At 42.3% G+C, this 27,258-nt stretch overlaps 2 protein-coding genes across 4 annotated transcripts in view; one reads left to right on the top strand and one right to left on the bottom strand.

Moving 5' to 3' along the window:
* f9b (coagulation factor IXb) overlaps nucleotides 1-18,502 on the bottom strand; it is a 21,924-nt gene extending 3,422 nt beyond the window's left edge. Inside the window, exons 1-5 of one of the 2 annotated variants that reach the window (XM_084940584.1) lie at nucleotides 17,335-18,502; nucleotides 681-847; nucleotides 450-474; nucleotides 245-358; nucleotides 14-145 (exon numbers count right to left, since the gene is read on the bottom strand). In XM_084940584.1, the coding sequence (XP_084796710.1) occupies nucleotides 14-145; nucleotides 245-358; nucleotides 450-474; nucleotides 681-847; nucleotides 17,335-17,350 (454 nt within the window). In that variant the 5' untranslated portion in view covers nucleotides 17,351-18,502. Of the gene's footprint in view, nucleotides 1-13; nucleotides 146-244; nucleotides 359-449; nucleotides 475-680; nucleotides 848-1,771; nucleotides 2,594-17,334 lie in introns of those variants that run through there. The other variant, XM_084940583.1, reaches the window with a different exon arrangement.
* fgf13b (fibroblast growth factor 13b) lies at nucleotides 8,345-27,258 on the top strand. Of its 2 annotated transcripts, none has more exons than XM_084940586.1 (5): nucleotides 8,345-8,613; nucleotides 20,071-20,181; nucleotides 21,964-22,067; nucleotides 23,307-23,505; nucleotides 25,937-27,258. In XM_084940586.1, the coding sequence occupies exons 1-5, from the start codon at nucleotides 8,565-8,567 to the stop codon at nucleotides 26,074-26,076; spliced, it is 603 nt and encodes a 200-aa protein (XP_084796712.1). In that variant the 5' UTR covers nucleotides 8,345-8,564; the 3' UTR covers nucleotides 26,077-27,258. The 2 variants fall into 2 exon arrangements, with proteins under 2 accessions (XP_084796712.1, XP_084796711.1); XM_084940585.1 differs by lacking the exon at nucleotides 8,345-8,613 and adding an exon at nucleotides 18,632-19,535.

Here is a 27,258-nt window from a genome sequence, read left to right as displayed (position 1 = left end):
TGTGTGGTTTTACCTATTGGCTCACAGCTCTTCTTGTTTGGCCCAAGTATGTAACCAGTTGCGCACCTGCACACAGCTTGATTAGCCTTCATTACACAGAAATGAGAACATTCGCCATTGTTCACCAAACACTGCTTGTTCACTTCTGGAAAAAGTCAGGAAAACAGAATTAGCTTTCTTTGACAAAACTTTATGGTCTTAGCTCAAACGTTGTTTCAGCCGAGTTATTCAGATCCACACTCACCGATCTCACAGTTCTTGCCACTGAAGTTTGGTTGGCACAAGCAAAGATAACTGTTGATCCCATCTTTACACACACCTCCATTCTGACAGGGGGGTGGCTTACACTGGTCGCCATCTACACACGACAGACCACACCACAGGTTTAGAGAAGACTGTGTGCTGTAAATTCTCAGCAAACATGAGAACTTGTACTTTGTTCGTCTTACCGATATAGCCTGCCCAGAACTCCATCTGCAAAAGGAAGATCAAATTAAATGGGAAGTTCACCAACCATCCATCAAGCTCTGATCACTAGACCACTGTAACTGCCCACTTTTGGAGATATAAACAGTCAAGATCTTAATACTGGTAAAGGCATAGGATTGTGTGTGTGCGTGCATGTGTGTGTGTGTGTGTGTGTGTGTGTGAGAGAGAGAGAGAGAGAGAGAGAGACCTACAGTTTTCTCATCATCCTCAAACACCTCTCTGGCCTCCTCCATGCTGCAAATTTCTTCCATACATTCCCGCTCCAGGTTACCTTGTTTAAGTTCTTCAAAAGGAGTGTTATATCTGCGCTTACGATGCAGCACGGTGTGTGCCGTCTGCTGAGACACGAACACAGCTCCTGAAAGGGTAACAAAAGACAAAGAGTCCTCACTAAGTTTAACATAATTATTCAGAACTATTGATAAAGGCTGCTTTCAGGGATATATATGTATATAAAACCTATATGCATAATATAAAAGTACATCAAAGATGGACAGGTACCAGGACTGAAAGTGAAACCAGCGTGGAAGTGTCTTAAATCTGGCAGCAGGGTTTGTTGGAAGCAGGCTGAGATTCTATACTTTTTCATTCAGATCGACAATGCACTCATCAAAACACCTTTATGGTGACCAAAAAGCTCAGCTTGAGGCTAAAAATGTACAACTTTGCTGTCCAGTGACCATCTTCTATGTACAGTCTATGATATTCCTCTGCAGTAATCATATTATTGGTGTTCTCACTTGTGTAGAGAGTCTGCTATGGTCTCATCTGCATATATCTGGTGATCCCTTTGACACATGATGCTTTACCTTAATCATTTAATTGAGCCAAACAAAGAGCTGATACTTGCTACAGTTTTACATCCGCTTAGGATAATCTAGACTGGCTGCTACATGTACCTAACTCAGTGGTCCAGCTATCATCCCTGCCTTTCCAGCACAAGACGTCTTGCAAACAGCCACCAAACAAGCACCAAATTGTCTAAATTATATCAACTTAACATTTCAGATTTACATCCTAACCCTGTGGATGGACAAAAGCAAACTGGGTTATGATAAGGGCTGACCTGAGTAATCCTCATAAATAGTTAAAAATATTTACACCGACAGCCTAAGCACTTAGGAATCTTTACAGATCCAAGTGAATAAGAACTTTAAGAATCGAGGTTATTCAGTGGTCACCTGCTTAGCCACCAGCCTTTTCCTATATTTTGTGCAGCTCTAAACTTTGCTGAACTCATTTTCCTGCCACCTGGGTCAATACCTGCTCTGCTGCTTTTTACCTGTGTTTTCTTCTGTGATCTCAGCACCCACTCCATACATGTCCAGCAAAAAACCAGCAAAGCAAACCAGTGCACACACTCTGGCCATCTTGTCGTTGTCAGTTGTCTGTCTGACTTTGACACTAAACTCAAAGCCTTATCCAGCGCTCCAAAGTACAGCAACACAGTGTTTGCTCACCGGTATGTCTGCAGTGCATGTGTGTGTGACTGTGGGTGTTTGTTTTTTCAGATTTGTGTGTGTGTGTGCGTGTGAAGTATGTTTGAGGGAAGGATGTGGAGAAAAACTTCATGTGTGCATGGAAGAAAAGAGAGGTGTCCCATAAAAGAATAAAAGAAGGTGCTTTTTTTTTACACGTCAGGCTGAAATTGAGCAACATCAAATATTGACTGCTGATGGGACGGAACAGTTTGGACATTAGCATGTGTACGTGTGTGTGTGCGTGTGCACGCGTCTGTGTGAACATTACCAGCTGTTGTTTATCATGATGAGTCTTTTCTGATAAGCAGCTTTTGCAAGGCTTACGTGAGGTTTCAGATGAGTTGAGTGCACTCACACAGGCACATTTACGAAAACACACACCCACAAGTTTGTACTTCTCCATTTCTGAGTAAGTTTGTAATGACGGCTCAGGTCATTGAGCTAGTGTCCTTGATCAAGTGACCGAACCCAAAGTTGATCCCAAAGGCAAGTAAGAACCTTGCATTTCAGCTCTGCCACCTCTGGCACATAAACAGGAATTTGAGACTTACTGTAAAGCATTTTTAGAACTGATGCCACCATGCTTGACAGTTAGTACAGTGTTCTTAGGTTTGAAAGCCTCACATTTATGCCTCCAAACATACCTCTTGTCATTGTGAGCAGATCAATCTTTGTCTTGTCTGACCGTAAAACTTTTCACCAGAATTTCATCTCATCCAAAGATGAAAGTTCTTTTAGACCTTGGCGAAGTTAAAAGGCCGTCTCAGGTTAAAAGACACTGTAGAACCTTCAGCACCAGTTATTAAACTATTGAAAAATGATTTTATGTTTGGATTACAGAAAATCCAAAATGAATTCAAACTTGTGGATCCAATTCTTGTTTCTTAAAGTCATTAAAGATTTCCACCTTAGGGGAAAAAAAGTATTCATTAAACCACCAAAATTACAAAATTACCAAAAAAGTTGAATATATTAGGAAATAAAAAACAAAAAACAAAACTCGTGCTTGTCTGTCTGGAGGATCCAGTAGTTGAGGGTGGATAAAGTCACCAACTTTGTTGTATAAGATATTTTTGTACAACTGACGCCACCAAATCAGGTTTTCTGAATATTGGATTTATTTCTATTTCTGCTCTCTAATGTTTTAATCCAGCGGTCCCCAACCTTTTTTGCGCCACGGACCGGTTTATGCTCGACAATATTTTCACGGACCGGCCTTTAAGGTGTCGCGGATAAATACAACAAAATAAAACTAGTACCGGTACCGAAAAAAAAGAAGATTTATTCATAACACACGTGAAAAGACCCAGGAAAACCGAGTTAACGATAAAAACGATAACAAAATAACGCTGAAAACCGATAAAAACCCTCAAAACCGTACATTTCACACCTGAGCCTCAACTCTCGGGGCTCGGTACCAAACGACTCACGGACCGGTACTGGTCCGAGGCCCGGGGGTTGGGGACCGCTGTTTTAATCCATTAGTCCATAAATTTGCGGTGACTGGGGCTCCTGTTCAGAGTTCACTTTAAATCTGAAGAGTAAATGTCCTCGATTTATAAAAATGCTCACTGAAATCTTTTTTTCTGTGTGTGTACACTCACATGCACACACACCTGGAGCATTTTCACAGCTGGCAGTTGAACCTTCCACTCTAATGTTTGTTAATAGTCCTTTTGTATGGAAACCAATATGTGTGTATATATTTATGTAATATTTTTGTCTTGTTTACTCAAGACCGTAGCTCTGGTGGAGGAGCAGGTCACCCACTAACACCAACATTTGATTAGCAATTATAAATGGCCTGTATTTGTATAGCGCTTTTCTAGTCCCTAAGGACCCCAAAGCGCTTTACACAACCTGTCATCCACCCATTCTCACACACACATTCACACACTGGTGATGGCAAGCTACATTGTAGCCACAGCCACCCTGGGGTGCACTGACAGAGGCGAGGCGATTATAATTTAACTGCATGCTTTTATCAACAACTAACTGACAGGGATAACAATAGCAACATAATTGAATTACTTAAATGCAGTTACCTGTATGTAATATTACAAATGTAAGCAGGGAAGTCACCTGAAAGCCATTCAGATACAGCAAGAAAAGGAAGAAACATCAACAGAAACTCATCAGTTGATGCTGAAACTCGCACACTGAAGTAAATAATGTCAGATCTGTACTAAGTGTTGAAGGCTGTTTGATTAGAACGTGAGCTACGCAGGGTTTGACTGGTGATAAATCACTGTGACTGACAGCTAGGTCAGCTGACCTTGAGCCAGCAGCTCCTTAGCAACAGCGCCCGTGTGGTGATTTATTGGCTGACGATGGCTTAGATGGAGCAAGCAGGGGGTTGCATCCCTCTTTTTATGGCAACTTATGTAAGCGTTTAAATTCATCTCACTCGCAAATTAGATATTAGAGCGTAAAATAGGAAGGGGGATTTCACAATTAGCAGGTTTGTAGCAATTATGATTAGATCGCTGCCTGCTGATTGGTGTCCTGGGAACAGATTTGATAGCTCTGAAGATGAGAAGGGTGGTACTGGTTTCAAGCTTTACAGATGACAGAGAGAAGTAAAAAAAGAAAAAGTAAAAAAGTGGGTTAAAAGCAGGAAAATCCTATTACCACCAGTGTTTTTGATGGACTTTTATCTATTTGATATCAATGTTTGCTGTTAACAGAGCTGCTGAAATCTTGGTTTGATTTGTAGGACTCGATGCTCCAGATCTAGGCATGACATCGAGTCAATTACCTCCTCTATTCATGTCCCCATTTTCTCCAGTCAGTACAGAAGTGCCCCCTCTCATTCCCATTAAAATCATTCAGCTCGGTTGCCATTAGTGAGTCATGAGGTCATTGCTGTTCCCTCAACAACACTGAGTGGTGTGCAGCTGATCTCAGACACTCACACAGTGCGGAGGAATTATGACTGGCTGAATGAGAATATTTTGACTAATACACCTGCCCCTGGGTACAGTGCTTCCACTGTGGCCAGGTGTTTGTCCCACTTGAAAACATGCTGAAACTAATGACATGAACATGATCAGAGATGGTTAATCTAATCCCCCTGTAGAGTACAGAGTATAATTCATTTCTCATTTCCATGTCTTTGCCCTAATGTGGCAACACTCACAAACAAGACAAGCAAACTCCCCTGTAATGGTTTCTGTGTTTAATTTGTGCTGCATTCAAACAGACATGCACGTGTTACCTTTCTCTGTGTGTGAGATCTATATTTCTGGGCAGAGTGGGTTTGACTCCCCCCCAGAAATGAGAGTCGGTTTGACTCCTGGGAAAAGCAGCAGACTTATGTACCACTTTTTGTTCTAATAGAGCAGCTGGTCCCAGATCAGTAATCCTCCAGAAGGGGGATCTTACAGAGGGACAGCTGTGTTTTGGTCTGTTGGCTTAGAGTCAAAAAGCCACTATGACGATGTCACAGCTCCATTATACAAAGTCGTCATACAAGAGATGTAGTAGCAGCATTTTGAAGGGTCATGCAAGGACAAAAATCTTTAACAAAACACAGTGACATCATTTCTCATGGTGCAGGAAATTTCACTGAAGCAAATAATTCTATTCATGATATTCAGTGAATGCGGTGAGGTGAAGGTTTGGGAAGAAGCCGCTCCAAATAGACACTCCTTGAATATACAGGCTTGAATCACTGTGGCCTGAGGATGCAGATTTTCTTTTTTCACAGGCTTTTTTTTTTTTAATCCATTCATTTTCTTTTGCTTATCCGATTTAAGGGCACAGGAGAGCTTCAGCCTATCCCAGGGCAAGAGACACAGTCCTTCCTGGATGAGTCGCCAATCAGTCGCAAGACTAACACAGACAACCGTGCTCATATTCACACCTATAGCCAATTTAGAGTCACAATCCAAAGACCTGAGGAAGCCAGAGTGCACTGAGAGAACCCATGCAGACACTTGTGTGAGACCAACACAAACTCCACACAGAAATTCCAAGACTGGATTCAAACCAAGGACTTTTCTCCTATCAACTGAAAGTGCTAATCACTGTTCACTAATTTTCACGTTTTTATTCCATTGTACCCCTTCTTTAAGGTTTAGGTATTGTTTTCCTTTATTAACTGCCCAAGAAGGTTAATGCTTGCATGCATATGTGTCATTCTGTCTGTAAACAGGGTAGCTCGAAAGAATTCTGATAAAACTAGGGGTGTGGCCTGGGATCGTCTTAACCATCCATTAAAATTTTACATACATCTACCAAGGTCTTCAATGTCAACTTGGTTGAAAATTGACAAAAACTCTTATAACAACACTTATAAGAAACTATGATTCTTACAAGTGTGGTCTGTTTTGTCAGCATATCGAATGCACCATATCATGTCCCATTTGACCTTTGAACTATCTTAAAGGTCTTTAGATTGATTTGAAGGTCCAAGTGATAATAATGCTATATAGAGCTATTTAAAAATATGTGTCTTAATGCTTGTTGCGCTCTCTGAGTGCTTCTTGTTCTCAAATGAATGTATCTTGCATACATTTGTAGAGTGTTGTTGTGATTGTTCTTACTGCTGTTTTCAATGTGAACCAGAGGAACTGCCACTGTGACAAAAATTTATTCAAAAATTTTAAGAGCAACCTGTGATTCATTTTAGCCAATGAAGTCACACCTGTTAGTGAAAATCAGGAGACACATAGGTTGCCTTGAGCTCAGCTCTTTATTCTCACTTGCTATTACCCTCTGCCTGGGTCATTTCACAGTTTAAAAAGTCCTTTATAATGAATTCTTGACAATCTGCCACAGAAACAAGCAAAATCGAAGCTACTTCCAGCATCACACTCCTGTTGTGCCATATAAAAGCTTGATGTAGGTTAACAGAAGAAACTAAATTTATCTCTGACCCGACTTCTTTACTACGAACAACCATCACACTAACAAACTGAAGCCTTTAGCACGTGAAGCCACTTTTCATTCAGTCAACAAGAAATTAATCAAAAACAGGCCTTTAGGGCAGAAAAGTGCTGGAATATTATAATATGGAAAAGAAAAATACATTACCCAAAACCAATACTAAGTATGAAGTCTAAATGGGATCCAAAACAAGTGTTGACCACAGTAAAAAACACACACACAAAAAAAGAAAAAACTACTTTTCAGCAAAAATTGATTAAGTGATCAATAAATGGATTCATTTGCATAGTGCTAGAGTGCTGAGTGCAGTAGTGGATTTGCATTTCTTGGAGACAAGATGACCTTGTGATTACACTGACCTTCTTTTCTTCAGTAAGAGCAAAAATGTGCATCTTTCAGTTTCTGTATGTCTGCTGTAACTAATGTCTTCATTATTGCTCAGTCTTTTAATGTTTGATGCAGTAGAGGCGTTATAAGGAGAACTGTTTGCTTTGTCAGCTGGTGGAAAGTCCTTCTCACTTGTTTTGTCTTTGTTGTATTTATAGCTGTTAAATTTGTTTCAAAGATCCCCTGACTACTCGGAGAAAGAGCTGCAGGATATCTGCAGTTTTTAAAAATATATCAGTTTAACGTTTAGAAATAGTGAGCCTGCAAAACACTTTATTAATGACGTATTTATTTAAACATGAAGGACTGCAGGTTTCCTATAAATCACCAATTCTTCATTATCTTCTTCATCTTTTTGCCGTGGTACCTGGGTTGTTGACCCAGACTTTTTGGGTTTTGGAGAAAAAAAAGATAAAAAGGAAGAGCTGTGTGTTTCTAAAATAGGTGCTTATCAGCAGGTCATCAGATCTCCCTTTTTTTTAGTTGAACCTGCCTTCCCAGTGTTACCCATGTATTGTCTCCATCTGTGATGTTCCTCTGTTTAGTCTCTTCCTATCTTATTTCTGTAGTCTTTGTCTTGTGTGCTTAGTGTTCAGTTTTAGTTTTCCCCAGTCTTTTTTCCCCTTTTTTTCACATAATATCCACTGAACCTTCCCTGCCCATGTTCAAACCATCTCAACCTTGTCTCTCTAACTTTGTCTCAACACCGTCCCTCTGATGTACTCATTTCTAATCATGGGTGTTGGTCACCCATGAATACATGGCTGTGTGTTTTGTTATTTCTTTCGGACTCCACAAAAGGCCATGAGATCAGTGGTCCAACAGCCAGCAGCAAAAATAAGCCACTTACTTAAAACTATAGTAGAACATGAACAAACGCCAGTTAAGCCCGTGTAATGTTTTCAAATCCCTGCAACACAGTTACAGATGAATCCAGTGACTGCATCTCTGCAGAGCTGATGGAAAATGATAGGCTACTTTTAATTCCTCATTCAGTCAGAATACAATGAGCTGTCTTTGGCTCGTGCCCCCCCCGCGCGCCATCATCAGTTTGTCACTGTGCGCGTGCGAGTGCAGTTTTCGCGCGTGCAGGATCGGAGGGGAAGCGCTCCTGCTGGTACATGGTGACATGTAGGAGCACAGACAGAGTGGAGCTGTGGAGAGAGCAGCATCAGAGGAGCGAGAGACAGGGGGACAAGGAAAGAGGGGAAAGAGCTGGACCGTGCGCAAAGGGACCGGACACATTAGAGGAGGATGAAAAAAGTGAACGTTTCACCTGAAGTTTGATTCTGCGACCGGTAGAAGCGAAGGAGCTCCATGAACGTGATCACGAAAAGCAAAGAGGATAAAGATCATGCTTCCAAAGGTGAGTAACGGTGAACCCGAGTCAGGAGGGAGACATTTTATGTATTTATTTATTGTTTATAGAGGGAAGGAAAAAAAGAAGAAAGATGTGGTAGCCAAAAGGTCTGCGATGATGCTGAGTCCAGCACGCTCCGTGGCCACTTAATCCCATTGTTCCCACAATACAGGGCATACAGGGCATTGTGTGGAAGCTTCAACATACACACTTAAACCATTTGGAAACGTGTGTTTAGGTATAATACAAATGAAACACGTGGGGTTTTTTTTTATTATTATTTCGTGGATGTTTTCTCTCTATTGGTTTTGTATTTAACAGCTTTGAGGTATTTTAAATATATAAGGAGAAACACAAACCTATGAATTTATTGCTTTTGTTTAAGATTGAATTTCTTGCGTTACGAGCTAAAAAATCGTTAAAATGTGGTGTGTGCCCCCCGTGAAACGGTTTGCGAGCATGCACAAATTCATTCATTCCTCACCCCTGGACAGCAGTAAAATCGACGTGGGGTACGCCGCAATGGAAACTGGGAAACTATGATTGCCATGGAGACAAAAAAGGGAGTTGCCTGCAAGCTGTGCTCTATCATGAATAATAAGCTGTACGTGAAACCCGTGTCATTCATGACTGTATCTTGCATGCATTTTATTTGCTTTATTTAGCACTAAGAATTTGGCCAACATAAAAATACTTGTTTTTATAACTTAAGAAAGACAAATTTAGCAGATACAGGAAGAGTTTAATATAACAAAAATCCAAAGATTGCAGTTTTAAACAAAATATTCAAAGAGACTGGAGGTCTAAAAGGTAAATAAGTCACAAATAATAAAACACAAATAAGTCACATTTGTGCTTAATGCTGGGGAAAGAGGCTAACGCTATCGGTTCTAAAAATATATGGAGAGCAAAAATAAAAAACAAGCATTGAGCCAGAAAGCTGTTGTTGGAATTATGAATTAACAACACATTTACTCAAACGCTGTAGCCCTGCTTAAGGGGAGGTGGATGGGACAGTTAGCCAGAGCACATTGGCAATTTTATTTCGTTTTGTATGTATTATTATCATTATTAGTGAACGACACTGTTGTAACTTAGCATTTGTGGCTATGATTGGTTGTTTAGTTGACAGGCAGCTGATATATTAAATATAGATATTTTGAGCATTTCTAACTAATCTTTAATGAGAAATCGTTTTAAGTTTCAAGTATTTCTTCTCATTAGTTCAGCTGATTTATTTCCTTTTTGCATAAACATCGCTTTGCACTCAAAAGCTCAGAGTTTAATATTTGCTGCTTCTTAATTGAATAAAGTTGAAATCTAGGCTACTTAATTCAAATAAGCTGTGGCCAGAGAGACTCGTAGTCTCTGGAAACTCTCTGACAATGGGTCCAAGGATTTCATAGCAATACTTAAAAGCAGTCAAGGTGCTGTTGCCTGACCTGTAAGTCTGTGTGTCCTAGACCATCAATCACAAACCACCAAACTGGTCATGCTGAACGATGTTACAGGCAGCATGACCAGTTACAGGCAGCTGCTCCAGACCCTTTCAGGACTGTCACATGTGCTTACGGTGAACCTGCACCCATCCGTGAAAAGCACAGAGCATCAGTTCTGTTATTCTGGTCCTGCTGATGGGTCAAAGACCTTCTACAGCCTTGTCCAGCTTTCCTACAGTAACTGCCGGTCTCCTGGAATCTCCTCCATGCTCTTGAGTCTGGGATTTGCTGCGCCTCCCAGATGCAGCAAATCCTTTTAAAATAGCATGTACTGCTGTAAGAGCTGGACCTTTGTGCAAACTTTGTAAGGTCCAGGTAAGGTCCAGGGGGCTGTTCAAACCCCCACAAGGCTGCCCGCTGGGATTGGAACGATGGGAGAGGCGTGAGTTTCTCAAAATGGGCTCATTGAGTCAGCACGGATAAGATCTTGGAGAGGCTACGGCTGCTGTGAATACTCAGAATAAGATCTCTGACTGCAGACTGGATACATCTCGGAAGGGCTAGCCCAGAATAACATCTCTGCGCGCAAATCGGATGACATCTCGGGGAGGCACACTACCGTGAGTTCTCAGAAATTGGCTCCTTGAGCACAAGAAATGACAACATCACAGAACGCAAGTATGGCGAAGCTCGCGGCTCTCCAACGGGAGATTGAGAGACCAGTGTTGGACTGTAGAACTGCTTTGAAATTCATATGAGCTGTTCGCACTAAAGTAAAAATGCCATCACTTATGCGGATACCCCTTTGGCGCCAGCTGCAAGGCCGGAGCTGAACAAAACACCCTGATAACGACTGTGTTTAGTCCGTTCCTTCCCATTCCATGCAAGGCCACCTGGGTTGGCTGGAAGACTGTTTACTTAGCCTGGCAGGGCGAAGGACACTGTCTCAGCTGAACTATGGACACGCACACACATGCATATACTGATACTGATAAGCACTCACTGACGCATCACCCTCCCTAACCCGGATCCAACGCCACCTCCAACGCTTACCTCCCCTCTGATGTGGACATCGGGTCAGTTGGAGGAGCAGTCGAAAGATTGCAGCGGTCCCAGATCAGATGTACACACTGGAACTCTTTCCCATGTTGCTGTCTGTGTTTATTGTGCTATGGTGTGTTGATATCTGTGCATTCCTGTATTATCCTTCAGTGTTACACATTTCAATGTTTTTTTTTCCCTCGCTACCTAGCCTGACAAATAAAGGCTATCTCTCTCTCTCTCTCTCTCTCTCTATTTGCCAAGGCTCAGCAAAAGTTAAAAAACAGATGTATTTTGTTTAATGTAGACTATGCCTTTACCTTTGTCTACCTTTGAAGAGTACAAGAATAACAATATTGAGCTAGAAATGTGCATAGTAGATCCAATTAAACTTCAGCTTCTTTGTACTATATTGCCCAACAGCTGGTGACAGTGCTGTAATAAACCAGGTTAATGTTAACCTTTACTCACCTATGGGGAACAAAGCGAACACATCAGTACACAGAAACCCAATAAAACCAAGTGTTTTACCAGAGTAGGGCGAAACCCTTATACATTGCAATGGATACAATAAAAGCACCTTGAAATATTGCTTTTGAAGGAACGCTTATTTTTTGTGTTTTTTATAAACAGAGTATTTGAAGTCATGCAGTATTACCTAAAACACCAGGCTTTGAATTTAGTTTGAATGATATAACAAATATATAAATACATTGGGCAAAATAAGTATTGAACACATCAACAATTTATATCTCTAAAAGTGCTGTAACGTGAACTTCTCAGCAGATATCGGTAACGACTCACCCAATCCACACTTCAAGTCAAGTGGCTTTATTGTCATTTCAACCATGTGCAGTGGTACAGTACACAGGGAAGCGAGACAACATTCCTCCAAGACCATGGTGCTACATATAACATATAACAGACAATCAACACAGGACTGAATAAAGTGCAAGTGTGCAAAAATGGCAAAAAACCAAAACAAAGACAGAACAGAATGATACAGACACAAGCCAGTGCAGACACAACAGTGCAATAGAAAAAGTGCAACATACAGAGACATCCAACCATAGACGTCCATAAATTAAGTTTCGTGTAATAATGAGAAATGACACAGGAAAAAAGTACTGAACACATGAAGAAAGGGTGGTGCAAAAAGACATGACACCAGCTGAAATCTATCAGCAATTAGAAAGCAATCGTGCCACGTAGGGCAAATTACTGTCAGCTGGTTCAGTCCCAACTGATGGCCTATAAAAATGTGCCTCATTACCAAGGTGCTACACAAGAACCATCTCATGATGGGTAAAACCAAAGAGCTGGTGCAATATTGTCACAACCTTATTGTTGCAAAACATGTTGGTTACAGAAAAATGTCAAAACTGGAAAGTGGAAAGAACATAATTTAACATAACCAGATGCTCCCCACAAGATTTTAGGCAAATGAGTGAGAAGAATTATCAGAAGAGTTGTCTAAGAGCCAAGCAGCGCTTGTGGAGAGCTACAGAAAGACCTGGAATTGGCAGGTACAGTTGTTTCTGAGAAAACAAGTAATGTACTCAGCCACCACAGTTGTATGCATCATCACACAAGATGATGTTTGCTTTTCATCACTGATGAAGGAAAGCATGATGAAATATGTTTAAAATATCTTGTCTAAATGTTGCTCTTAATGCGCAACATTTGGACAAGCCTGTGAAATAATGGGAGAATATCGTCCGGTCAAAGGAGACCAAAATCAAACTCTTTGGATGCCATAATAAACACCATGGAAGAATATACCAAAATCACACCTGAGCAATCCATGCAACTTGCTTTTCCGTACAGGAGGCGTCTTCAATAAATAAGAAAACAATCACTAAGGTTGTTCAACATTTTTTCCGTTTCAGCTCTCATTATCACACATAACTTAATTCTGTGGTTTGATTTCTCTGCATGTGTGGATTGGATGGGTCGTTACTGACATCTGCTGAGAATTTTATTTCAATAGCACCTTTAGAAATATATTTAATTAGACAATTGATGATGCGTTCGATGCTTATTTTACCCACTGTATATAAAATAAAGAGACATGCCTCCATAGCACAGACTGAGGTCACAGTTAGTAAATGCATCAACTTATTGTGGCTTGTTCATGAACACAACATAAATTAGACACACACACATGCACAGTCGTGTTTTCATATTTTAGTGGGGACATCAATTGAGATGTTTTCCCTAGCCGCTTACCCTAACCATCAAAAATGAATGCTTAACCCTAACCTTTAGTCTAAACCGAATCATGTCCAAAGGACAACCCTGACACCAAAACGACATTTTGAGTCTCAAAAATGCCTTCAAAGTCATGCGGACAGGAATTTGTCCACATAACGACTTTTGGTCCCCACAAGTATAGTAATATTTCAATTTCTGGTCCCCACGAAGAGTAAACGAGTGAGTACACCCACACTGTGAATGACCACGGCAGACCCGATGGCATGAACATGCTTTGCAGCATACTTTATTCCAAACACGGTTGCTGTTGCAAAACACAGAGCTGCAGCTCTCTGCCAGCTCAACATACCAACAATGACTATCACAGGACCCGGTGCAATACTTAAGTCGGCGGGGCATGATTGCGGATGCCGTGCAGGTGCATCCGCCTTCCCTGCACATTCACATTTCGTTGTCTCCGAGCTCACAGTACTGCTCAGCCTTTCCCATAGCTTTTCCCTTCAGCTTCCTGTTTTCCAGCATTATGTTATCTGATGGTGCCATCCAGTGGCTGATCGCTTACAAAACTGGTGACATTACATAGTTTGAAAAATCCAAAGGGAAATACATTTGCAGATGTTTTTCTTTTTTCTTTCTTTCTTTTTCTCGTTCTCTTTTTTTTTTAATAGACTGAGGTTATTAAATACTGGCTACCTGCCCAGGAAACTGTCTTTGAAGTCTGAGCCAAAACATGCCAGCTGCCATCTTTGTAATTTGCTATTCAAAGCCCAGGTTACAAAGTTATTTTGGGAAAAACAAAGAATTTTGGTACACAAAGAAAGAAAGAAAGAAAGAAAGAAAGAAAGAAAGAAAGAAAGAAAGAAAGAAAGAAAGAAAGAAAGAAAGAAAGAAAGAAAGAAAGAAAGACAAAACAACAATAATATCGGTTCTCTGGAAATGTTGACTATGTAAAATCAGAATCTACAGAATTATTTCAAAGAGGTTTTGTTTTAAATTACTTGTCCTACTAGGGATGTTCTGTACTGCAGTGCATGCAGCAGCAGTTGCTGCTGTCTGTTATTCTTTGCGTATCATGTCAGTAATATGGATGCTGCTGTCTTTTACCAGGCAGCTTCACAGGAAGAGCTCTTAGAGGACAGCAGTGTAATGGGCTTATAATACACAGTTGTGGATAATTGTGTAGAGTCTCTATATGGTTCATGGGCATGTCTCTGAGTGAGGCTGCTATTTAATGCGCTATGATGTGGAAAGCCCACTGTGAGAGAGCCACTAATGGTGTGTTTGCTTGTGTATTTGTGTGCACACTATGTGAGTTTGCCTCTGAATTAAAGTTTTTAGTAGTTTCACTTCTAGTTGTTTATCTTAACAGAATTGTGTGTGTGTGTGTGTGTGTGTGTGTGTGTGTGTGTGTGTGTGTGTGTCTGCCTGAAAGGCTCCAACAGCGAGACAGTGTAATCAGTTTTCTATATGAGACCTAAAATTTGAATCACCAAGCATTGGCTCCACTGGTTGAACTTGTAATCAGGGTTTAATTAGAAGCAAATATAAATAAGAATTTCGCCTGGAGCTTGTTTAAGGTCGATGACTACAATTATGGATTGGTGCAGTTTAAGCTGTGACAAATACTGAAAAGAGCGATATCTGATGTAGACCTTGTTTCCTATTAATCTGATTTATTTCACCAAGTGAGAAATTTCCTGCTTCTCTTTGTTAAAACTGTTTAGCTGGATTTGACATGGCATTTTAAAAAGGTTTGTGTTTAATGACTCACGCCCCAGTTTGGGCAGTAAGAACCAGAGTCTCTGTTGTAATGTTTACTGCTTTTTGAGGGAATGGAAAACATGAATCTGATTGCATGATTTTGGGGATTAAAACCTGATTATTTCTTTTTGTTTGTTTACATTTTTTTTTAGCAATTTTTTAAATAACCATATGTTTTGCTGGTAAATGAATTGTTTAAGTAACAAAAAACAAGCTTGGATACTGACCAGAATAGTCACAGGAGGCCCCTGTAAATATAGCTGTCATGTTTTTGGACAGAGAATAACTGTGTTTAAGTGTTGAAAGAGGTCATCAGAGAGTATTTATATGTCGGCTGCAGTAACATAGATTTGGATGAATGTGTCTCAGCCACATTACAAGGAAAAACAAACACAGACAGCGTTTCCTCGATAGGTCCTTGGATTTGGGAAGGGCCTGCTGGCTCTCTCCCTCTCTTATTGTGCCAGATCAGCGGGGCCTCGAGATGAATCATTAATGACCGGTTCCAACGGCTTAATGGCCTCTAATGTTCTGTAATGATCTCCCGTCAACGCCATGTACGCGGCCTTAATGGATCCAATGCCGTGGAGAATTGTCTGGTTTGAACTTCCATAATTCGCCCTGTTTTCGACGAGCGGCGCACAACAGGAAGTGCAAAAAGCCACGAGCAAAAGGCTCCAGAGCTCCGCGGGCGCAGCATGACTTTCCCTCTCCGCCGATCCACTTCAGGTAAGATGAGAAAGGACAAAGTTAGCTAGAAAAAGGAGCCACATCTGTGCCTAAATATCACCAATATGTTCTGGTAATAAGATGTGCAAACGAGACGCGCTAAACTAAGTTCAAACAGCGCAACTCAGGCGCCGGACGTGTTTGAAGTGGCTTCTGAATTAAGAATGTGAATTGTGGACCTTAGAATATTTAAAATGTTTAACTTAATGTTGATAATTTTCTATTTAAAAAAGTTTAACGTGTTTTTTTTTTGTTTGTTTGTTTTTAAATAAAATGGGTTTAAAGATGAAGCGCTGTCCGTGGTGCTGAAAACAGGGCAGGACGCGCCCTTCTGTTGGGAGGACAGCTGGACTTCAGCACACCTTAGCAACGCGCTGGCTCCTTAAAACACAAACACATTCACAATGAATCGCCTCGGCTCTGAGTTTATTTCACGAGATTAACTTAAAGAAAAGAAAAAACACAACATGAAACTCAACAGAGAAACATTCTGAGTGAGTTTTGGGAGCGTTAATGAATTCTATTATAAGTTTAACACCAGTCCGTTTAGGCACAGCGAAGACTCGGATAATCCCTTTAGTGTAGAGTCGGCCTGCAGTGCAGTTTCTTACACGGTCTCCTCCGCTAAAACCACTTTGCATCCAAAGTTTTACGTTAAATAAAATATTCCAAGCGCGATTCAAACAACGCATTGATGGATTAAATGCGCAAACAAATTCCGGGTCTGAGCATTTCACTGAAGCTTTTGGCCTCGTAATGTCGTGGCGGCCAGTCGCAAAGAATTTAAAGTGTTGAATTTTGTACCGCAAGCTGTGAATGTTGTTGTGCGTGGCTGATTTCACTATTTCCGACTCTTGTGTGGTTAGACTGAGTTTCTCACAGTTTTTTAAAAATCTTTTTAAAGTTTGTTTTAAGTATTTTTCTTTTTTTTTTTTAAATGTATTCAGTTCTTAAACTGCCAATTGGTGGCGCTAATGAACTCCAACCAAAGCTTAAAGACCTTCACTTCCTTATCATAGAGTACATACTACTCACATTCTTCAGACTGTTTGTCTCCATTTCAGACATCACTGTGTCATTTCTAGCTACACCTCAAATAGATGTTAATTATGGATAGCCATTTATTTATTTTTAAATCTTTGTACCTTGTCTCTTTTTTCATTGCTTTTCTGTTGGTTGATTTTATTGATTTGCTTGCTCTCTGTAAAGATGAAATGAGTTATTGTGATGGCTGAAGGCTGTGTTAATGTTCCTCAGGTTCACTTTATATCCGATGTTTTTTATATCTGATTATTTTTGTGTGGCTGAAGCTTTTAGAGGCCTGTGGTTGGGTTTAAAGCAGTGAGCTCATAAAAGAAACATGAAGAACTAGATTTAGCTTTCAGTCACTTCTTTGCTCCAGCTGTTTTCCTTCATGTGATTGATGTTTTAGTTGATGTTACCGGTTAGTTATGAAATATTTTTAAGTGTTGTCTCAAAGAGCGTGGGTTGAACTGCAAAGTCAAAACTATATTTATCTGTGCATGTTTACAAGAGTCCTTACCTAACCAGAGGGCCATCGGTGGTACTTCAACTTCCTCGGTCAGCGGCAGGGTAAATGCTCCACTTTAGCAGTGTGGAGACCTCAGTGTCTGTCCACGGTCCATCACGTTCTCCAGCTGTCTTATCCTCACAGTGGGTTACAGCTCACTGGGTTTGGATCCTCTTCATTCGTGTAGTTTACTGCTCACCACATCCTCTTACTCCCCCAGCCATCGATCTCTCCCGCTGGAGAACAGCATGCATTGACTCTGCCCGCTGTTCAGCGGCAGTTGCCACATGCAGGTCGACCTTCGTCTGCCGGCTGTGTGTCCACCGCCTCCTCTTCCTCAGTACCAGTTGGAATTAGCAGTCACCATCCGCCACTGCAGCTGTTTTTGTCTCTGACAACTGTGCATCTGTTTTCCTGTGGGGGCTGCCTGTGGCCAGCCGACATGCACCGAGTGGCTGATTGCTGCTGCCTAGTGTGTGTGTGTGTGTGTGTGTGTGCGCACCTCTGCTCTGGTGCAAATGCAAAAAGGGAACATCTAGAGAACGACACAGCTCGCAGAGACACAAGTGCCGCCGTCTTTTTCACCTCCTTCTTGCATGCTGCAGCCTTTTCAGCAGTGGTGAACCTCTGCACCAAAATATTAGAGCCCCTCCTTTCTCTATCCCCCTTCTGATTTCTTCCCCTCATGCACACTTGCTAGGTCTTTCTCTCACTCTCTCTCCCACCCTCTTCCTTCATTGTCCCTTCACTTCATTTCTCTTATTTCATTATCACGTAGTTCCCCCTCATATACATCATTTTTCCTGATGTGTGGAATAGTCTTGCACTTTCTTCTCCTGTCTTCTACTGGATTTATTTTTCCCTCCTTTTTCATTCATCATTCTCTTTTCCAATCCATTTGCAGGTTATTTTCTACAAGCGTCTCCCTCTCTCTCTCCATCTCTCTCTCTTTCTCTCTCCAACACACTCAGTATCTCATTTTCTCTCTTCCACCCACCCCCTCTTTCATTATTCCTCCTCTCATTCATTCACCTGTCTGTCTCCTCTCTTATTTCGTTGTTTATTCTCCCACCTCCCATTTTATCCTCTCCTTCTGTCTCTCTCAGTCCGCCTATCACACATCAGCATATTTAGTGTATCATGTAAATATCATGCCACGTGGGGGTACAGGGGCTACAGGTGCCCTATGAGAAAGCACTGCCCAAATCCCCCCCCCACACACACACCATCCAGCCCCCACCAGTCTCCCTCACACACACACACACACACTGCACGGACACGCATACACACACACCCGCTCCACCTCCCCTTCTTCACTCTTCTTCCTCGCGGCGGGCAGGGCTGCAGCAGTTTTATGAACGGCACGGCTGCACCATGATCCCTTTCCCACTGAGCCAGCCCCGAGCTGTTTCATTGACAAACATCCCAGTTGCTGCATTTCTGTCACGGACAGCGTCAAGAAGAGGAGCATCGCCGGGGGAACGGTGCAGAGCGGCAGCAGCAGCAGAAGAAGAAGAAGGAGAAGAGGAGGCAGCAGCAGCTGCAGCGATCGTCAACAACCCCCGGTGTCGTTCACGCCAGCTTACACTCTGTTGATTTGCCACTCGGACCTGGAGAATCTCACGCGCCGTCGTTCTCCGTCCACGCTCTCTCTCTCTCTCGGGACACTCGGAGGAATCACCAGAGGGGGGAATCAGAGTGCTCTTTGCCACTCAGACCCCTTGCGGGGATGTGAGGCGGCGTCGTTAGCGCTCAGTCACTGGCACGGTGCTGGATCTAACGACTTCCATGAAGCGCCGGGACGCACCGATGGAGGATTCTGGACGCTTTTTAAAATCACGGATATCCGCGAGATTGCATCGGTCGGTGTGTGATGCGAACTGAGCCGTGGGTGGTGTAGACCCCCACCCCTCAACCCCTCTCCCCGCGCTCCACACACTCCGACCGCCTCGTCCGCGATCGCCCTCTTCAACCCAGGACGCGCAGCCTTGTTTCACTCCACCGGGGGAACATGTCCCGGGCAGCGGCTATCGCCAGCTCCCTGATCCGCCAGAAGCGACAGGCGAGGGAGCGGGAGAAGGCAAACGCATGCCGCGGAAGCGGCAGCCCGAGCAACAGCAAAGGCGCAAACGAGAAACCGAGCAAACTGAACGTGTTTTCGCGTGTCAAGTTGTTTGGCTCGAGGAAGAAACGGAAGAGAAGGCGACCACCAGGTCTGTGAGGAGGGGGGGGGTGGGGACTGCCGGATAGCCGGCGGGTAGCATCACCACCTCGTCCATCTTCACCATCACCTTCAGCATCATCGCCATCCTCATCTCTGCCACCATTCAGCATTATTTTTTTTTCTCATCACTAAGGCAGGTTCTTCATCACTCCTCACTCTGAGGACAGTGTCACAATCCTGTTGCATGAACCCACAAACGTCTCACATGAGTAACTTTATATTGTCCCACAGCAAAGTGTTGAAAAGCACAACCCTAAGTGATCCTACTCATGATACATGTGTCAATTATTAGCTGATTTATTTATTTATTTATTTTAAAAAGGCATCTTTTTTCCACAATGTTTAGTGGAACTGCCACGGATCGATACTGGTGGTCAGGGCCCTCAAGCATCAGTGACTGGAAATACAAACAGCGTCTCTTCCTCTGACACTTCTGGCTTCCTAGAGGCTGCTGGATTTGATGCATGTGATCACATGACAGCAGTAAGAAAAGAATGCACTTAATGTTTCTGTTTTCCTCTTAGAGCCCCAGTTAAAGGGCATTGTGACCAGGCTTTCCAGTCGCCAGGGCTTCCAGCTGCAGATGCAGCCTGATGGCACCATTGACGGAACCAAGGATGAAGACAGCACCTATGGTGAGGCTGGCTTTAACTAGATTTGTTGTGTGTGTGTGTATTTTACCCGACTCAATCATTTTGACCTAGGTTAACTAGGTAACCTAGAACTAGGTTATTTAGATTATTTATACTTTAACATGATTTATAAATAAAAGCAAAGCACAGGCTGAAACTGACTTTCTTCAGTGCAGATCTATATTACTTCTCGCTACAACAGAATGTTACAACATGTTACTGCTTTAAGGGTCGATTTAATTTAATTCCCACATCCCTATTGTTGAGTTTCATCTTGTGGAAATCTGTTTACTGCAGTGACTTTAATTCAGTCAGTCACTCAACAACAAGTCAAGTACTCATAATTAGCAAATGTCAAGTGGTGACACTGCAGTCTTTCTATATGAAATGCTTCCTGGTTAAAATCATTGATCAAATGTCTCCATTTCATTCTCTCCATCACACACGCGCACACACACACACACACACACACACACACACACACACACACACACACACACACACACACACACACACTCATACACACACACACGTGTTTGATTGATACAGCTAATTCAATTCTGTTGTTGTGGTTCAGTCTGCAATCACTCTCCTTATGCACAGTTGGTGTTGCCAGCATCTCACATTAATCTCTGTTACTTCTCAGGCCACCAACTGTTGTCTGCATGCAGAACGACTACAGAGGAAGCACACTCTTTAATGAGATGATTACATGGTGTATACATCATGTAAACGCCTACCCACATTAAATCAGTCACCCGTAAATGCGTTTGAATACATAATCCCCGTAAACCACGTCTTCATATATTATGCACAGTTATTGTAAAGAACAGTATTGACTAAAAATGATGATGCTTAAACAAGGGTCCTGACTCACGGAGCTATGGCTCGGTCTAATCTTTACGTTGATATGTTGTTACCATCGTGGAGCCTTTAAGTGCTCATCCAGTTTGGCTGGAAATGCATTCAAATGAAATCTGACAGTCTGCGATTTAATGTCACATTCGCTGTAATGTGTCGAAGAGCCCAGACGGCTTAATTTTGCTCGGGTAGCTTATGCTTATAAATCATGCTGTAAAAATTCACAGACAGAGCTCAATGAATTTGCGGCATTAAAGAAGCTCGGGAATGCACTGTTTACTCTGCATGCTCAAAACATTCGGCGACGGAGGACCACTTCTCCAGCAAATCGTCAAACATTTCCTGATTGCAGCTTCTTAACCGCAAGATTTGCCGCTTTTCTTCCGATTCACATCGGTGTAAAGTGAATATATTTCGAGGGCTTTTGGAGTGTTAATCAAACAGAAATTTGAAGGCATCGCCTTCTGGGTGGGGAAAACTGTAATGGGTACTTTTAACTACCGTCTGACATTTTATAGACTAAATGAGTGATTGAGTAGAAAAAATAGCTGAAAGTGATCATTAAGTGCAGCTCTAGCAGGAACATTTTTCATTTGTATGACAGATGAAATAGCGCTGATTACTGGCTCTCTGGCTTTTCTGTTGAAGCATATCCTTGCACTATCAAATGTTTACCAAAACTTGCTCTGCTGCTCACCTTTTGATAATTTATATCCCACGCTTAATACCAGGAGCTAAATTGTAAGCGTAGTTCAGCCTCCTCAGCGCCCGACCTTCTAAAATAGCTTTTCTGTGGCAAAATGGAGGTGTCATCATGCCATTGATATTGATGAGTACTTTCCTCTGTTTCCCTCTGTGTTCGCTGTGAGAATGCTTGTTTGATTGCTTTGTGTTGTGCGCGTGGCTTTGCGTGTGCATTTGCAGCTGTGTTCAACCTGATCCCAGTGGGGCTTCGTGTGGTGGCCATCCAGGGTGTCCAGACCAAACTCTACCTGGCAATGAACAACGAAGGCTTTCTCTACACCTCTGTAGGTCACCACAGACACACACACACACACACACCATCACAACCAGTGTCATTAATGCTACAGACTCAAACCTGCTCTTTGGGTCAGGTTGAGTAATGAAGCAGAAGCTTTCACCGTGAGCAGACTCATTGTCATCACATCATCACATCAATACTTTAACTACAGTGTTGCTTTGTGAGTCAGCTGCCACGGGGTGTTATAATCCAGTGTCTGAGCCTCCCTTATCTGTCTCCTGATATTGTGGATTCTCAGGATTGATTTCAGATCATCCCCCAGCCTCCTTTTGTTTATCTCCCTTCAGTGATTCTGTGATAGGAAGATTACTTTGTGTCTGTTTACACGCACAGCTCCCAAAATTTGTTTTCATGTCTTTTCCCACTCAAAACACACGTACCCCCCCCTCTCTCCAACGCTACTGTGCCTACATTTTCTCAGACAGGTCAGAAGGTAGTGCTGGCTGCAGTGCAGTGCATTAAGTGCCTCACTTTAGCTGCACAGCTCTGATGGTGGGTGGTGTGGAAGCAATAACAACAACAGAATCAACAAAAATAACAGCAATCTGAACAAAACTGTGAGACCAGCAGATAGAAAACTAACAAAGAGGAAATAGAAGAATGGCACAGACCCCGATGTAATAAGAGCCACGCTGCTACGCCTGTGCAGACACGTATACCGCCACAATATCTGGTCCATCATGTTGTTATTGTGAGGGCTTCAGTCACAGCACTGATATCGCTCGTTCCATCTTCTCACCTAATATTAAATGCAGAATACAGCCGTGCAATATTTCTGTGCCCGGGTCATATTTCTTTATGTTTTCCTGCTTAATCTATTTCAAGATCATGCATGCTGAAACTTCATCAAAATTTACTTAAGATTAATGGATATCGAAGAGAAACAGCTTTCTCTCTGGGCACCACCGCTCTCTCAGTGGGCTGGTTGGTATTCAAGGGAGTAGCCGGTTGCTATGGAGACGCAGGAATAAGGAAATGCAAATGTCAGCTGTCCTAAGTTGGTGCAGTTTGTTCTCGGAGGATACAGCCTGGCCGAGATAATGATTCAAAGAGCAGACCAGCTGATGGATGAATACACTGATGACTATATGGTGGAATGACTGAACGCTTTTTAATGGAGTCGCCGCCAGCAGCTAACACTCCACTCTTGCCACGTTTGCTTTATCACCTTCTCGTCTTCTTTCGTGTAGGATTTGTTCTCATTTCTATCACATTTTTCTCACAGGAGCATTTTACCCCGGAGTGTAAATTCAAGGAGTCGGTGTTCGAGAACTACTATGTCACCTACTCCTCCATGCTCTACCGGCAGCAGGCATCGGGCCGGGCTTGGTACCTGGGGCTTAACAAGGAGGGTGGAATCATGAAGGGGAATCATGTCAAGAAGAACAAGCCTGCTGCACACTTCATACCGAAGCCACTCAAAGGTAGGACTGATAGCCTTACTGACTTAAATACCGACATAATAACTCAGAACACATAAAAGTTTAAATGTAAAATGAAGCGTTTATTCTGAAATTCCTGTCGCATGTTTAAAAAAACCCAAGAAAACATCAAAGACTGTTTGCTTGTTGTTGCTTCACTTGGATTTTCGTCATCATTTTGCATCATTAAAAGGATGTCTTTGCATTCACCTTCGCATTTCTCTCAGCTCGAAAGTCAGACCCTACACATCTTTTTATAGTCAAAACTTTAAATAAGAAGCTCAGCATGTGCACAAGTATGAGTTCAAGGCTTACTGTAGGTTTCAAACTGAGAAGAGAAAAGCTGTGTTTAAGAGGAGCAGCCAATCAGAAGAAAGCTGGCTTAAAGGGAGGGTGGTCTTCCTGGGTGAGGGGTGGTTTGTTTCAGACGGTGGATGCACAAAGGCCTATCATAAGATAAACAAGAATGTCTTTGAACTATAAATCATGCAGAGGTACTCAAGTAGAGTCCAAGAATGAAAAACATGTGTCTGGAAATGAGCAGAGTAGGCCTGCTTTCCAATGAAACTTGCAGTATTTACATATTCATATATTCTGAGTTTGTCGGTGAGGGAAGAAAGAAGTTAAATTAAGATATGTGTTGAAAAAGAAAATCGTTTTAAGAAAAAAAATAGAGTAGCAATTTTTTTTAAAGTTTAAAACATGTCCAGAGGGGCTGTTTAAATATTAATGACTAAATATTCAGCGATCAGTGTTAACACTGGGAAAAAGCTATAGATGAGCTTATAACCCCCGTGTGTTCATGTAGAACAAAATAGACAGCTAATTGTGAAAATGGTTTTGAGCACCTTGGGGTGAGTTTGGCAGCTTAGTGAAAACAAAAGCAGAATCTCAGCGAAACTATAGCACTCGCTATCAAAGTGAGTCATGCTCAGAAATGATGAAGTATAAAACTGCGCAGGTACCATTTACACCAGCAAAGCAAACACGGTGTGTCCGTTACCCCTGACCCTCACAATTTCGGGGCTCTAGAAACTATGGCTGTGATGTATTACGTCACAAGTATATAGGATATGTTAGGTTTCAATGTTTTTAAACAAATGAAGTTGTGATAGCATCTAAGGGAGCAAACTGTATTAAGGCCTCATTGATTAGGAGCTTGGGGCTGCTCTTGGAAAGTTTTCGCCCCTATAGAGGATTTAGGATTCCAAAAATCCAGAGGACCCCTGACCTATGGAAAATATCTGCCTTCCTGGACTAACTTAGAACCCATCTGCTATTTGCACTCTTTGCTTGAAGGTCTTATCGTCTTTAAAACTGATTTTGTGTCTTGTTAGTTTATAAAAGATTTAACTGGATTCTATACAAGGAAGGTCATTGTAGATGGTAATATATAGAAGCTTTACAGATTTACAGGCTAGAGTGAAAGCACACTGAAAAGAATGCCAGCGCCAGAAGATAAACATTGAAATGTAAATGCAGATTGGGTACTCATGAATAAAAACAATAATTGAGTCTTAAATGGCATAAAATGAAAGTTTATGCCCAAATACTCTCGAGGAGGGGGAAAACATCAATAATTACATTCCTGGCCACCAGATATGATAGTGTTAGGCGACCCAATTCTCAGGTTTGATTTACCAGTGCCGGTCATCCAGAAAACAAGAAAATACCAGGAAAATAGGAAAAGAGGGAATAATCAATATTTCTGCATAGCAAGGCGATAATGGATCCACAGAGATTGGTTATCTGACTCTACTGCAGCATTTCTGACCATTTAGTATCACCACTTCTGGATGCATTAGATAGCTGTTTCCACTGAAAGAGCAGTAAAATGCACTGTGCACCATCTGACTGGCAGCGAACAGCAGATACAAAAAGTTAGCTGAAGAGACACATATTTCCCCAGAGACTTAGCAGAGGGAAAAACAAAGCTGAAAAGGGAATGAATATTGGAGTTACATTCATCAAACGGACATGAACACGACTCCATATAACGCTGCTAATGCAGCTAATGGATGTGTTCAGTGTGTGGCAACTGTTTGGTAACAGGCTTCCAGCCTGAAGGCTAATATGTCAGTGACCAGAAGCCATCAGGCATTATATGAAAGCGAGGAAAAAGGAAAAAAAAAAAACTGAACTCTTAGTTAACTGTTTATTTTTTTGCCAGTTATTGAAATTAAGATTATAATTTACCCATTTATGAAGTGTTACAGTCTTTAAATTTCTCTCTGATGATAAAATAGCGTCTTAAAATCAGAATTAATTAGTCTGTAAAAACTGAATCTCCCAGGTGCAGAGGAACTGACTGAACAAAGCTGTGCAGACTAAACCCATGTGACAAAGACCAGTGGCAATAACTGAATTAATGATTCTTGTCTTGTCTTGTCTTGTGTGTCTGTCTGCATGTGTGTGTGTGGGGGGGGGGGTGTAGTGGCCATGTACAGGGAGCCCTCCCTCCATGACTTGACAGAACTCTCCCGTTCAGGCAGCGGCACACCGACCAAGAGCCGCAGCGCTTCGGCCCTACTTAATGGCGGCGGGAAGACACCCAGCAACAATGACTTATCCTAGCCCCCCGACCCCTCACACCGTACCACACATACACATGCACATACACATGCACACTCAGACACACTCCCATGCAGACACACACATACACGCACAGATCTCAGGCCGACATGCCCACACATCAGACTGGTGAGGGGTGGGAGAAAAAGAAGGAGGACGGGGACGTGTTCTTCCACTAAACGGAGCCCACTGTGACTGACTGTGATGTAAATAAATCAAGGACAATCAATCCGTCTGGCTCTGCTGCCCCTGGTGTGCAGAGGGACGGGACCTGCGACTCTCTTCCCTCGACCGGTCCTCCTGCTGTATCGTGAACAGTTGGAACAAGCGAGGGAGCGATAGAGAAGAGGGGACAGAGGAAGTCAGACAGTCAGTCACGCAGTCAGATAAACAGACTGTTACAGAGAACCAAAGAGTACAAGTATTAACCCACTAGGTTATTACTACGAAATGGCACGCGGCTGGAAAGTTACAGGGAGTTACAATGGAAGGAAGTCTTTATCTAATCTACCGTACGCTATGTTTACACAGAGCTCATGGGTTTAAGTCATATTTTTAAAACTGACAAACATATTCCTTGTACACTTATAAGGACTTACCATTTGTTTGCATGCAGGTGTGCCTGTGCATGTGTGAGAGAGAGCGAGAGAGAGATTGAGTACATGCTGTGCTTGCGATAGGCGTGCTGTGTGTGTTTGTGTGGGAGAGAAAGTGTGTGTGTGTGTGTGCACGCATGTGTCTTGAGGGTGGGGGTTGGGATTTTACCTTTTTAAGATCTGTTGTATATTGGACAAACCCCCCGAGGGCTTGAGCAGGTTACTGTAAGGTTTACTGTATATGCTTCCATGCTTACTTCTTACAAGCAATGCTGTCGTTTCTCTTTCCGTTCGTCGTTGTTGTCCCTTGCCGTTTGTTTGTTTGTTGTTGCATGGAAGCTTGTGGACCTCTGCTCAGTAGCAGCATGCTGAAGGTCCTTTTTCTTTTCCCCCTCTCTCCTGGTCTTACGTGTTCCTGACCATAAGAGAACACTAGTGAGCCAATAGTGTGATACCAGAACACTAGTGAACTAATGTGAGGGTGTTAGAACACTACTGGACCAATAGTATTGCACCAGAACACGGGCGGACCAATGGTGTTGGACCAGAACTTTGGTGAACAGCACAGATTAACTTAATATTTTGGTTC

This window comes from Perissodus microlepis, chromosome 10 (genome assembly GCF_051167445.1).
Source record: "Perissodus microlepis isolate ML-2025 ecotype Zambia chromosome 10, ASM5116744v1, whole genome shotgun sequence".
In the NCBI taxonomy this organism is placed as follows: Eukaryota; Metazoa; Chordata; class Actinopteri; order Cichliformes; family Cichlidae; genus Perissodus; species Perissodus microlepis.
The sequence above is the reverse complement of the archived record's forward strand: the minus strand, read 5'-3'. Positions and strand labels throughout refer to the sequence as shown.